General features: G+C 33.4%; 1 protein-coding gene across 7 annotated transcripts; it reads left to right on the top strand.

Annotated features, from left to right (window-relative positions):
- The first annotated feature begins 217 nt into the window (after positions 1-217).
- On the top strand, positions 218-11,942 carry LOC127254494 (pleiotropic drug resistance protein 1-like). 7 transcript variants are annotated; one of them, XM_051279620.1, is made up of 24 exons: positions 218-522; positions 3,202-3,322; positions 3,748-3,836; positions 3,952-4,036; positions 4,793-4,952; positions 5,032-5,108; positions 5,183-5,236; positions 5,328-5,418; positions 6,142-6,443; positions 6,527-6,808; positions 6,910-7,226; positions 7,315-7,475; positions 7,549-7,656; positions 7,812-7,818; positions 7,855-7,994; positions 8,073-8,227; positions 8,513-8,845; positions 8,929-9,219; positions 9,723-9,806; positions 9,902-10,035; positions 10,146-10,373; positions 10,559-10,730; positions 11,318-11,572; positions 11,682-11,942. In XM_051279620.1, exons 1-24 carry the CDS (start codon positions 218-220, stop codon positions 11,940-11,942), a joined length of 4,212 nt encoding a protein of 1,403 aa, XP_051135577.1. The 7 variants fall into 7 exon arrangements, with proteins under 7 accessions (XP_051135577.1, XP_051135572.1, XP_051135575.1 ...); XM_051279615.1 differs by lacking the exon at positions 7,812-7,818 and having other exon boundaries at positions 7,549-7,652; positions 7,838-7,994; XM_051279618.1 differs by lacking the exon at positions 7,812-7,818 and having other exon boundaries at positions 7,549-7,663.
- The last annotated feature ends 282 nt before the right edge of the window (positions 11,943-12,224 follow it).

Below are 12,224 nucleotides of genomic sequence, written 5' to 3'. Positions count from 1 at the left end.
AAGAATAATAATTCATTAGATAAAGATCACATGTTCTTTCCAGGTCGTCTATATATAAGATTCAGTTGTCTTTCATATGTCCTGAAATGCAATTCCACAAACAAAAGTTATTAAACACTGCTCATCGATCTCAGGGTTTTGTATTTTTTTTATTATTTATTTTTAATTTTCTTATTGTTAATTAGACTTGTTCGAATATCCTCGATCGATTGTATGCATGGAGATCATCCATAGTTTCCGAAGAACGGCTTCGGCAGGGCAGAATAATGTGATTGAGCTGTTCTCGGGCTCGTCGAGGGATGAGGATGACGAGGAGGCCCTAAAGTGGGCTGCCCTTGAGAGGCTCCCGACTTTTGACCGCATAAGAAAAGGCATCCTCTTGGGATCGCGAGGCGCCGCCGATGAGGTGGACGTGCAAGACCTCGGCTTGCACGACCGGACCAAGCTGCTCGAGAGGCTTGTGAGGGTTGCGCAAGATGACAATGAGAAGTTTTTGTTGAAGCTCAAAGATCGGATTGATAGGTAATTATGCTTGTGGATCTTATGTTGATTTGACTGAATCATCATATGTCATATATATATATATATGTGCGCTAAATTATAATATAATTATTATAAATATGCTGAGATATGTATAAATATACGTGATTATCTATATAATATATGTTGATCCGAACAAATCAACATTATACTGACTTGATCGAATCAACGATTGATTCATGCCCGTATTTAAGGCTCAGGTTGTTTGTGGGATCTCAATTCGAATTTTACTGTTTATTTTTTTAAAATATAAAATTAATTTTTTATTTTAATTTTTTGAAATAAAAATTAGTTTTATAGTTAAAATATTATATGACATATATGTTACACTATATAATTGTTTCAATTTAATATTCTACTATTTAAAATTCAAATAAAACTTCAAAACCTACCAAGTGCTTGCCATCGATGATTAATTAATTAATATGTATTCTCTATTTTCCAAACTTTGCATTGTTTTATATTTTTGTGAGGTTATTAGGTAATTAGGATTGAAAAAGTTTAGAAACATTTCAAGTTAAAATAAATAAATAAATAAATAAATAAATAATTACAACAGAATTAACATATTTTATACAAAAATCAATTAATACGGTAGAAAAGGATAAGAGTGTTACCGTAGCTTGAAAATTTTCAAATGGTTGATAACTAAGGGTTTCTTCCCGAAAGATCTAGAGTCATCAAATTATCAATTCGTACCAAATACAATGCCCAAACCTTTAATAATAAAGAAATTAAGACCATGCAGAAGAAGTACAAGAATTGAATAAAATCACAAGAATAAAAAAAATAAATTTAATTGAGATGTTGGATCTATCGTTAGAATGATTACATCAAGCTCATTTTTAGTTTTAAATAGTGTCTTACGAACCGACGTTGTTCTAATCATTTTGTATGTCGACGTATGCATGGTTTCTATCAATGTACTCACCATTATGTACATCGACATACGCATTATTCTATCTGTCCACGTACATACTACTCCACCGTCCAACTTTAAAAGTCGGATGTACTACTCTATTTGTCCAATTTTAACAGTCTGCGTCTAACACGCCCATGTTAGTCAAAATACATCTGAGATATGACATGCCCGAGCTCTTTTCGGGAATCATCTAACACGCCAATTATTCTTTAATTGTAGTGGCGATATCTATTTTAATTTTATTTCAAAACTATTACTTTTATTGATTTTTACACTCGGGTGGTCTTTGGGGAGTAGATCATCATTGGAATGCTTAAGCGCCTCAACTATTTGATGAGTTTGAGCGATTAATTTTAAGCGGTAACATTTAAGTTGCTCAATAAAAATAATTAACACTATGATTATTAACCCAGCTCAACACATCAAATATAATTTAACAGCAATCTATATAATACATGCCATATAAATTATTAGTATGTTTTGTTTGTTTTTATTTTATATGTGATTTGTTATTATAATTCATGTGCTAGATCAATTATAATATGCATTTTATGGACTATTATTGTATGTTGTTAATTTATATCTTGTATCAGACTAAGCATATCGCAGCCCGGAACTTGCTTAAAACCGATTCGGATTAGTTTAATCCCATAAAAAAAAAATAGTTATATCACGATGACCATCTACCGTAAAACTTATATCTTTTATTAAATTTTAAACTAAATATTAAATACACATTAATAAATATAAGGTATATATTTATATAGAAGATAATATATATACATTATATAAATAAAACAATATAGATTATTTTTTAAAATTATTTTTCTTATACAAATAGAAAATATATTACATAATATAAACACTAGAGTTCAAATTTTTTCATTAAAATTTTAAAATGAATATTAAATACATAAACATACTCGCTAGATATGTAAATATAATATATATGTTTGATAAATAATATATACCTTAGATACATTACACATTATAATAATTTCATATATATTTGTTTTTCGATATTGTAATGTAATTTTCTATATATTTTTTTATCAAATAAGTTAATGTATTGATTTATATATTTTATATTTTTATTCTATTCAAATATATATATTTTTTATATATATAAAATAATCATCAAATTAATTATTTGAATATAAATTTTAGATAGTTTAACAATAAAATAACATATTAAACTAAATTATATTTTTAAAATCCATTAATTATATATAGAATAATTTAAAATATATATTATAATTTATTTTAGGCTAATAAATTAAATAAATATTCAAGCACAAAAAAAAAAAAAAAAAAAACACTATAAATCTTTATGGATTGGAAGAGCCCAAACTATAGTACTCTTAAATTATAGGCCGGGTTGGATTAAATATATTTTTATAGTCTGATTCAGACTAACTCATTATACTAATATTTTCAAATAGTTTCGGGTTAAAATTAGTCCAAATAAAAATGTTTCCGGGCCGGTCGGCTGGTCTGGGCAACCTCTAATGTCAGACTTAGTTTATAGGGTATTATGTTCAGCCGAGGGTTTATCCAGTACGCAATAGTGACTGTAGGTTCCTACGTCATAATATATATATATATATTCTAAAAGTATCCAATTATGTATGTCCAAATCATTTATACATATGCTTTTTCGATAACCAATTTACAAATTTTCCAATTTAAAATCGAGTGAACAATTAATTAATTAATTAATTTATTTATTTTCTTTGTAGAGTCGGGATAGAACTACCAATGATAGAGGTCCGGTTTGAGCATCTAAAAGTCGAAACGGAAGCTTATGTGGGGAGTCGAGCATTGCCTTCTTTTGTGAACTTCTTCACCAATATTTTGGAGGTGGGAAAATTATAAATTTATTCAAGCAGAAATTATTTTTGTTCCATTGTATATCACAATATCAATTTTTGTCTTTTTTTTTTTTTTTATTATAAGGCTAAAATTAATAAATTTTAATTTGAATGAAACTAAAATTGATAAAAAAAAAATATATGTTATAATATATATATATATTATTTTTTGTGCAATTTATTCGCATTATATATTTGAAATGTTCACATTTTTCCTTTGGTAGCAATAAATATATGCAAACAATTAAGGACTTTATATAAATGGTCAACTTGAGAAATTCTATTTATATGTTTAACTATTTTTTATATCTTAAAAATAAAAAATTTTAAATCAAATAAATTTTAGTATTTCTTATCATATTATCTCCGATCGCAATTCTTTAATCTAACCCTTTCGGTGTTTTCCTCGTGAAGGGATTTTCAAACTATTTTCATATACTTCCAAGTAGAAAGAAGCCGATAACAATCCTCAACGATGTCAGCGGGATCATAAAGCCAGGCCGGTACACATATATTATGTTCGAGCCAAATTAAGTTACTTTGTGCGTCGGTAGGCTATAATATCTACAAAAGTTATTGTATGCCTTTAATATTTCTTCACATTTTTTTTCTTTGCAGCATGACGCTTCTTTTAGGGCCCCCGAGCTCAGGGAAGACGACGTTTTTGCTGGCATTGTCCGGGATGATTGATCCCGAGCTCAAGGTCAAGCCTACGAACATCTTATTCACTTTTTCATTCTCAACATATTTAACTGGTGCGAAAGTGTGATTTGGAATTATTTAAAAATTAATAAAGATAATAATAAATAATTAATTCATATATATATATATCTAACAAAAAAAACATTTGGATAGATTTGAGAATTACAAGTAGTTATAATTTGAATTTAAATTATATTTGACATAATATAATTGTTTTGAAATGTATATAGGAGATTTTGATCTAATGTATACTCTATTCGGCCACCCACCAAATGTTTGATTATTTAGGTTGTACATGGTTTTTAATGGATTAATACTAATTGATTGTAATATCAAATAAGAATATTGTGGGAAGTACACGAGTAAATTAATTAAATGAAATATTTTTTGATAGATTGAATGTATAATTAGTTGTTGTATTTTTTAATAAAATATAATATTGAAAATTATAAATTAAAAAAGTGTCTAAGAATTATGTACTATAAATATTTAGGTCAAACAAGTATGATGCTAAAATCAAAATTATATTTTGCTACGTATAATTACATAATTTGCTATTAAAATATTTGTTATATATTATATTAATATGCTTACTTTTATACTTAATATTTATTGATTGGTAACCGAAGCGGGACTAATGCTATATTATTTAGGTAGTATTTATTGATAAAATAAATTAATTTATATTCAAAAGATTCATACATTAATTTCATCAAAAATATAAAAAAAGATGAACATATATGTGTATATATATCAGGTTTCAGGAAATGTTACATACAACGGACATGGAATGAAGGAGTTCATACCACAAAGAACTGCAGCATACATCAGCCAGAACGATGTCCACATCGGAGAAATGACTGTCCGAGAAACACTCGCATTCTCCGCCAGATGTCAGGGTGTCGGCAGCAGCCACGGTTAGCCACTCCTCCTTGTTCTTGTCCGAACTTTACCTTTCCAATTCATCGACTCATATGTACGTTTGTGTTTGTTAAGATATGCTGGTGGAGGTGGCCAGACGGGAAAAGGCGGCCAACATTAAGCCCGACGCCGATGTCGATATTTACATGAAAGTAAGTAAGACTCAGATTGAGGAATTTATAACTCTGTTCTTCGATTTTCGGACAAGGTTGTCTTCTTTGTGCAGGCAGCCTTCACGAAAGACCAGGAGGCGAGCATAACGACAGACTACGTGCTTAAGGTTTTGCACGACATTTTGATGTCTAGGATGTGCCGTATAAGGATGGAATCGATACTAATTATTTTTTATTTTTTGGCGCAATCAATTGCAGATATTGGGGTTGGATATTTGTGCCGATACTTTGGTTGGCAACGACATGATCCGAGGGATCTCGGGGGGTCAGCGCAAGCGCGTTACCACAGGTGGAACATTAGTTGTGTGTGTTAAATACTCCCCCAAAAAAGATTTATGTTGTTTAAGTCTATCCGCCAAATTAGATGTACTCTAATACTACCCCCATCCCATATATATTGTCTCAAAAGAATTTTTTAGTAAATTAAAAAAAAAAAAAAAAAATTGTTTGTTTAAAACAGAAAAGACTAAAGTATCTTTGGATTTAAAAGTATGAGATGTTATTTAAGTAAATAAAAATAAGAATGAATGTTAACTATGTAAATGAAAATGAGTTATTAAAATTGGACAATTCTAAATGGTTAGTGACATTGCTCATGTGAAACAGATGGAGTATATAGTTATAATAATTTTATCATTGTTATTAAAATACATGTATATACTACTCTCTTTGTCCTGGATAAATGGTTAGCATTATCTACACATAAATTTAGATAAAATATAATAATTAAGTAATTAACAAATGTATTAGTAAAAATGATTATTATATAATAAAAATAATCATAGATTATAATTTAATTAGAATTAGAAAAATTATGAATTTTAAAATATGATTCGTGAATCGGTGTATCAATTAAATTATTTTTTTTTAATGAATTACGCAAAATACCTCAAATGAAAATCTCAAACAATTTTTACTTTTACATTAATAGGCCATTTTTTCTCTGTTTTTGTACTTAACATAGCATAATTTTAAGGCGGACCGAGGAAGTATAATGGTCAGGACATTACAGGGGAGATGTTAGTCGGACCGGCGAAGGCGCTTTTCATGGACGAAATATCGACAGGGCTCGACAGTTCGACGACGTTCCAAGTAGTGAACTCCATCCGACAATCAAACCATATCCTCAAAGCGACTGTGCTCGTTTCGCTACTTCAGCCGGAACCTGAGACTTTTGAGCTATTCGACGACCTTATTATGATATCTGAAGGAAAAATAGTCTACCAGGGTGCGCGTGAGCACGTGCTCGAGTTTTTCCTGAACATGGGATTCAAATGCCCCGAAAGAAAAGGCGTAGCCGACTTCTTGCAAGAAGTAAACATTCTTAAAAACAACAATCGAACCATAAATTTATCTCAACCTTATGTTCATAGATCAATAAGCTTTGTCCGATGCAGGTAACATCAAGAAAAGACCAGCAGAAGTATTGGGCTGATCGCGAAAAGCCCTACAGGTACATCGCAATCGAAGAATTTGTTGAGGCGTTTAGCTCATTTCACGTCGGGAGGAGACTAATGACGGACCTATCCACCCCATTCGACCGGACAAAAAGCCATCCGGCCGCTCTTACAACTAAGGAATACGGTGTCTCGACAAAGGAGCTCTTGAAAGCTTGCGCGTCGCGAGAAATCTTGCTTATGAAACGGAACTCGTTCGTCTACACCTTTAGGCTCGTAGAGGTCTTATTACATCTTCAGTAACTACGCCCTCGACCATGTCTTCTTATTACGTTTTTGTAAGTTTAACTCACATATATCGATCTTTTGAATCTTTATTTTAGCTCGCGGTTAGGGGTATTATAGCTATGACGGTGTTTCTACGCGTAAAAATGCACCACGGCACTATGATGGATGGCCGGATATACTTAGGCGCTCTGTTTTACGCTGTCACAACTGTCACATTCAACGGCATGGCTGAAATAGCGATGATAATCCAGAAGCTTCCGGTCTTTTACAAGCAACGGAACTTTCATTTTTTCCCCGCTTGGGTTTACGCTATTCCTACGTGGTTAGCAAGTATCCCGGTTAGCGTAGTTGAGGTCGGAGTCTTTACGATACTCACTTATTACGAGAGTGGATTCGATCCAAACTTCGGAAGGTAAATAATGTGCTTGATTTCGCGATTGTAATTTCGATAACTCATACTTGATTTCGACATTTTCTTTTTTTTTTTGTGTATCGGATAGATTCGTGAAGTATTATTTGTTGCTCTTGATTCAAATCCAAACAATGTCTTCGTTGTTTCGATTTATCGGTGCAACCGGTAGGAACATGATCGTGGCGAACACATACGGGTTCTTTATACTTCTCCTTGTGTTCGCCTTGAGCGGGTTTGTCCTGTCACGAGGTAATCAACAATACGATGGATTTGTTATTCTCTTCGGTTAAATTCCGTTATTGATGAGCTTTCGACGTTGTAGATAATGTGAAGAAGTGGTGGATATGGGGCTATTACATCTCGCCGATGATGTATGCATCGAATGCCATCGGCGTGAACGAGTTTAGAGGGCATAGTTGGAGACATGTAAGTCAAGAGCTTGTGTTCATTACTCTACAGAAAAAGTATCTAATTAGCTACAATGTTTTAACTACGAAAAACTTTTATAGTTAAAACGTATAATTTAGCAGCAAAAATAAATTTTATCACTAATTACCTTACTCGCATTTTTTAAATACTCACAAGTTAATTTGTTTTTGGTTCTGGAAAAGGTTTTGCCAAACTCAAGCGTCTCGCTTGGAGTCGAGATTTTGAAGCTTCAAGGATACTTCGCGGGCTCGGAATGGTATTGGATCGGAATAGGAGCATTGCTCGCCATGATTCTTCTATTCAACATCTTATGCATCGTCGCCTTAACTTATTTGAATCGTGAGTACCAAGTCGCGTAGCTTTGATTCATCGTTGCTCTATGTTTTTAACTTAATACTCTTCGATACGGCAATGCAGCTCTTGGCAAGCCTCAAGCGGTGATATCAGAAGACAGCATAAGTAACGATAATATTTCTGAAACTGAAAACGACAATAGAAAAAGGGTAGTGCTTCCATTTGAACCACATTCCATAACCTTCGACGAGGTTTCATACTCGGTCGACATGCCACAGGTGACACTGAATTCTCGATACATTCACTACAATAAAAATAATATATTTTTAACAAAATTCTGTCTCTAAAGTTCACGTAGCTAATGTAATTTCCCTAATTCTGTCGTTAATGTTATTAGTAATAAAAAAAAAAAAAAAAGTGAATATAGAGACGAAAAAATTTCGTACAAAAAATAATTTTTTACAAAAATAATATTTTCTTAGTAGTGATTATTCGTGCCATTGTTAGCAAAGTTCGACATTGTTAGGACATTGGAATGACTAACAAGATTATCCATAATGTAGGAAATGAAAAGTCAGGGTGCTACTGAGGATAAACTGGTGTTGCTGAAGGGTGTAAGCGGGGCTTTCCGACCAGGAGTTCTTACTGCCCTAATGGGAGTTAGCGGCGCTGGAAAAACTACGCTTATGGATGTCTTGGCGGGTCGTAAAACAGGTGGATATATCGATGGGAACATCATGATCTCCGGATATCCGAAGAAGCAAGAGACTTTTGCTCGGATTTCCGGATACTGCGAGCAAAACGACATTCATTCGCCTTGTGTGACGGTGTACGAATCCTTAATTTTCTCAGCTTGGTTACGTTTGTCACCGGAAATAAATTCAGACACACGAAAGGTTTGCCCCTTTCTATTACGAGTCGAATATGTCCCTCTCTGTTTTTGTACTAATTACTCTCATTTGATTCAAACATTTTTCAGGCATTCGTTGAGAATGTGATGGAGCTTGTCGAATTGACTGCGCTAAGAGACGGACTAGTCGGGCTGCCAGGGATTAACGGTCTGTCGACAGAGCAACGAAAGAGGCTAACCATAGCGGTCGAGCTAGTGGCGAATCCGTCTATAATATTTATGGATGAACCAACTTCGGGTTTGGACGCTAGAGCAGCGGGGATTGTAATGAGAACGGTGAGGAACACGGTGGACACCGGTCGGACAGTCGTGTGCACTATCCATCAGCCTAGTATCGACATATTCGAATCTTTCGATGAGGCAAGTCACTCATGGTTAAGAAAAATAAAAAAGGGAAAAAAATTATTTTAATTCCATGAATTGCATCATTTAGGATCGTATATGTCACCCATAGTCGTTTTGACCATCTAACCTAAAAGCTTAAGTTTTAGCTATATACAATTCTTGTACAATGACGAATGAATTGTGGTGGGACTTGAACCCTGACATTCTCGCTCTAAGTTAAATGATGATTTTAAATGAGACGGTCATTTAACATATTCATCCCGAGTTAGAGTCTCATCGCCAGTCATTAGTTATTGTTTCGTATGTGGTGTATATCTACCTTGCACATGAGAGAATTTGTTGATTGACTCCTATATAAATAAATAAACTATACAAATTCTTAACACTTAAATTTTTAGGTAAGATTTTCACTTAACATGATATGAGAGCTCCGATTTTATCCGTAGAAGTCTAGGAAAAAACACTAGTTAAATGTTTTATTTTCATTAATTTGATGGGTAGTTTGTTTCGGTCCGCAGCTATTCTTGATGAAACGAGGCGGGCAAGAGATATACGTAGGACCTCTCGGCCGACATTCTTGCAATCTCATACAATACTTTGAGGTAAAATCGAGAAGACTCACAATGTCGTAGAGAAATGTAAGTACTTTATTTTCTCAATATATTTGTACGTAATATGATTATTTATTGGGACATAGGGTATCGAAGGAGTTGCGAAAATCAAGGATGGCTACAATCCGGCGACATGGATGTTGGAGGTAACGTCTTCAGCCCAAGAGATGATTTTGGGTATCGATTTTGCTGAAGTATACAGAAACTCGGAACTTTACAGGTCAGTGTTCATTCATGGACTTACAAGTCTTCAAAAGTTGTAGTAATTAACGTGTTAATATTACAAAATGCAATTCTAACATTATAGTACATCGACTGAACAAACTATAGGCGAAACAAAACACTCATTAGCGAGCTTAGCATGCCACGACCGGGTTCGAAAGATCTTCATTTCGATACACAGTATTCTCAGCCTTTCGTCATTCAATGCATTGCTTGCTTATGGAAGCAACATTGGTCGTATTGGCGCAATCCCCTTTACTCGGCTGTAAGAATTTTGTACACAGCCTTCCTCGCCCTTATGTTCGGATCTATGTTTTGGGACTTAGGCTCGAAAAGGTACAAAAATATTTGTTATAGGTGTTTCAAATTTTTTAAATGGACATAGAATTCGTTCAATTATAAGATCGAAATGAAGCAACAAACTTTCGAAAGACTTTCAAGGTTTCTTGGGCTTTCCATGTCCGTGTCGATTGTTTACTACCTATGCGATCATTGTTCCTTACTAACATGGACATTTGTAGGAACACTCAACAAAACATTTTCAATGCCATGGGTTCGATGTATGCTTCCGTGTTCTTTCTTGGCGTGCAAATCGCTTCATCGGTGCAGCCGGTGGTCTCTGTTGAACGAACGGTATTTTACCGCGAACGAGCAGCCGGGCTATACTCCGCTCTACCGTATGCATTCGGACAGGTTATCTATTGTCTTTTATGATTCGATATGTTTTTACTCCCTCCTTCCACCAAATTATGTACGTATTTCCTTTTTTTTACTATCCACTAAACTTATATACTCCCTCCGTCTACTAAATTTATTACTATTTTTTTTTTAGTCCATCCGCTAAATTTGTCATATTGCTAATTTTGGCAAAGTCAACTAATCAATATTTAATTTTTACCCTTCATTCAACACTTATTTACAACAAACACTCAACTAAATCTTTATTTTTATCATATTTTTAATAAAATATTTATTTTTCTTAATCTCCGTGTCGGTCCAAAATGTGTTAATTTTCATGGACGGAGAAAGTACTTTTTATTTATAATAATACTTAATCTACTTAAAATACTACTATGCTTCTTTTAGCTTGCAAATAATAATTTTGTCGCTAAAAAATACTCACTTATATCACTCATTTAATAAACTTTTCAAAATACTTACTTAGTTTTTACCTATTCCATTTTTATAATAAAATATTATTATTATTGGTCATATATATTTACATAATTTTCATGGACCGAGATTTGATTGTTAAGATCGGTTTTCTTTGATTTTTTTAGGCGGTAATCGAGGTTCCTTACGCATTCGCTCAAGCGATCATATACGGAACGATTGTGTATGCTATGATAGGATTCGAATGGACCGCGGGAAAATACTTTTGGTATATATTCTTCATGTTCTTCACTCTATTGTACTTCATTTTCTACGGAATGATGGCTGTTGCCGTGACGCCCAATCCTCACATCGCCAACATAATATCCTACTCGTTTTATGCCTTGTGGAATCTCTTTTCCGGCTTCCTAATTTCTCGGCCGGTGAGTTTACAATAGTAGTCAATCCTATGCATGTTTTTTTTTTCGACAAGATTATATAGATAAGTCATTTTTTATACGATTTTTTTTTCTTTCTTTTTAATATATATAGCGAACGCCGGTGTGGTGGAGATGGTTCCATTGGGTGAATCCGGTGGCGTGGTCATTGTACGGTTTAGTTGCATCGCAATTTGGGGACATAACTGATGAGTTGGAAGACACGAAGGAACCGGTTCAATGCTTCCTCAATAGCTACTTCGGATTCAAACACGATTTCGTGGGCGTCGTGGCTGCCGTCATCATCGGATTTGGGCTTGCCTTCGGTTCGATGTTTGCATTCTCAATCAAGGCCTTTAATTTCCAAAGGCGATAGTAATTATCAGGCCGTCTCGGATTTTTTCAGGGTTATGAGCAAAAAATAAATGATAGGCCCTATAAACAATTTTTTTTTTCAAAATACTATAAACGACAAATATACTAATAAATTCCAAAAAAGCAAAAATTATATTAATCATATATACAATAAATGAAATATACGTGTTCCGTAAATGATGACGTGCTGGTGTGGGGTAAACTGACCTTGATAGATATATTGATTATTATAAAATTTGACAATATCTTGATTATTATAAAATCAATAACTCAATAATAATAA

Source organism: Andrographis paniculata, unplaced genomic scaffold, assembly GCF_009805555.1.
Source record: "Andrographis paniculata isolate CXL003 unplaced genomic scaffold, ASM980555v1 Contig52END, whole genome shotgun sequence".
NCBI classification, from domain to species: Eukaryota; Viridiplantae; Streptophyta; class Magnoliopsida; order Lamiales; family Acanthaceae; genus Andrographis; species Andrographis paniculata.
This window is presented reverse-complemented; position numbering and strand designations above follow the sequence as displayed.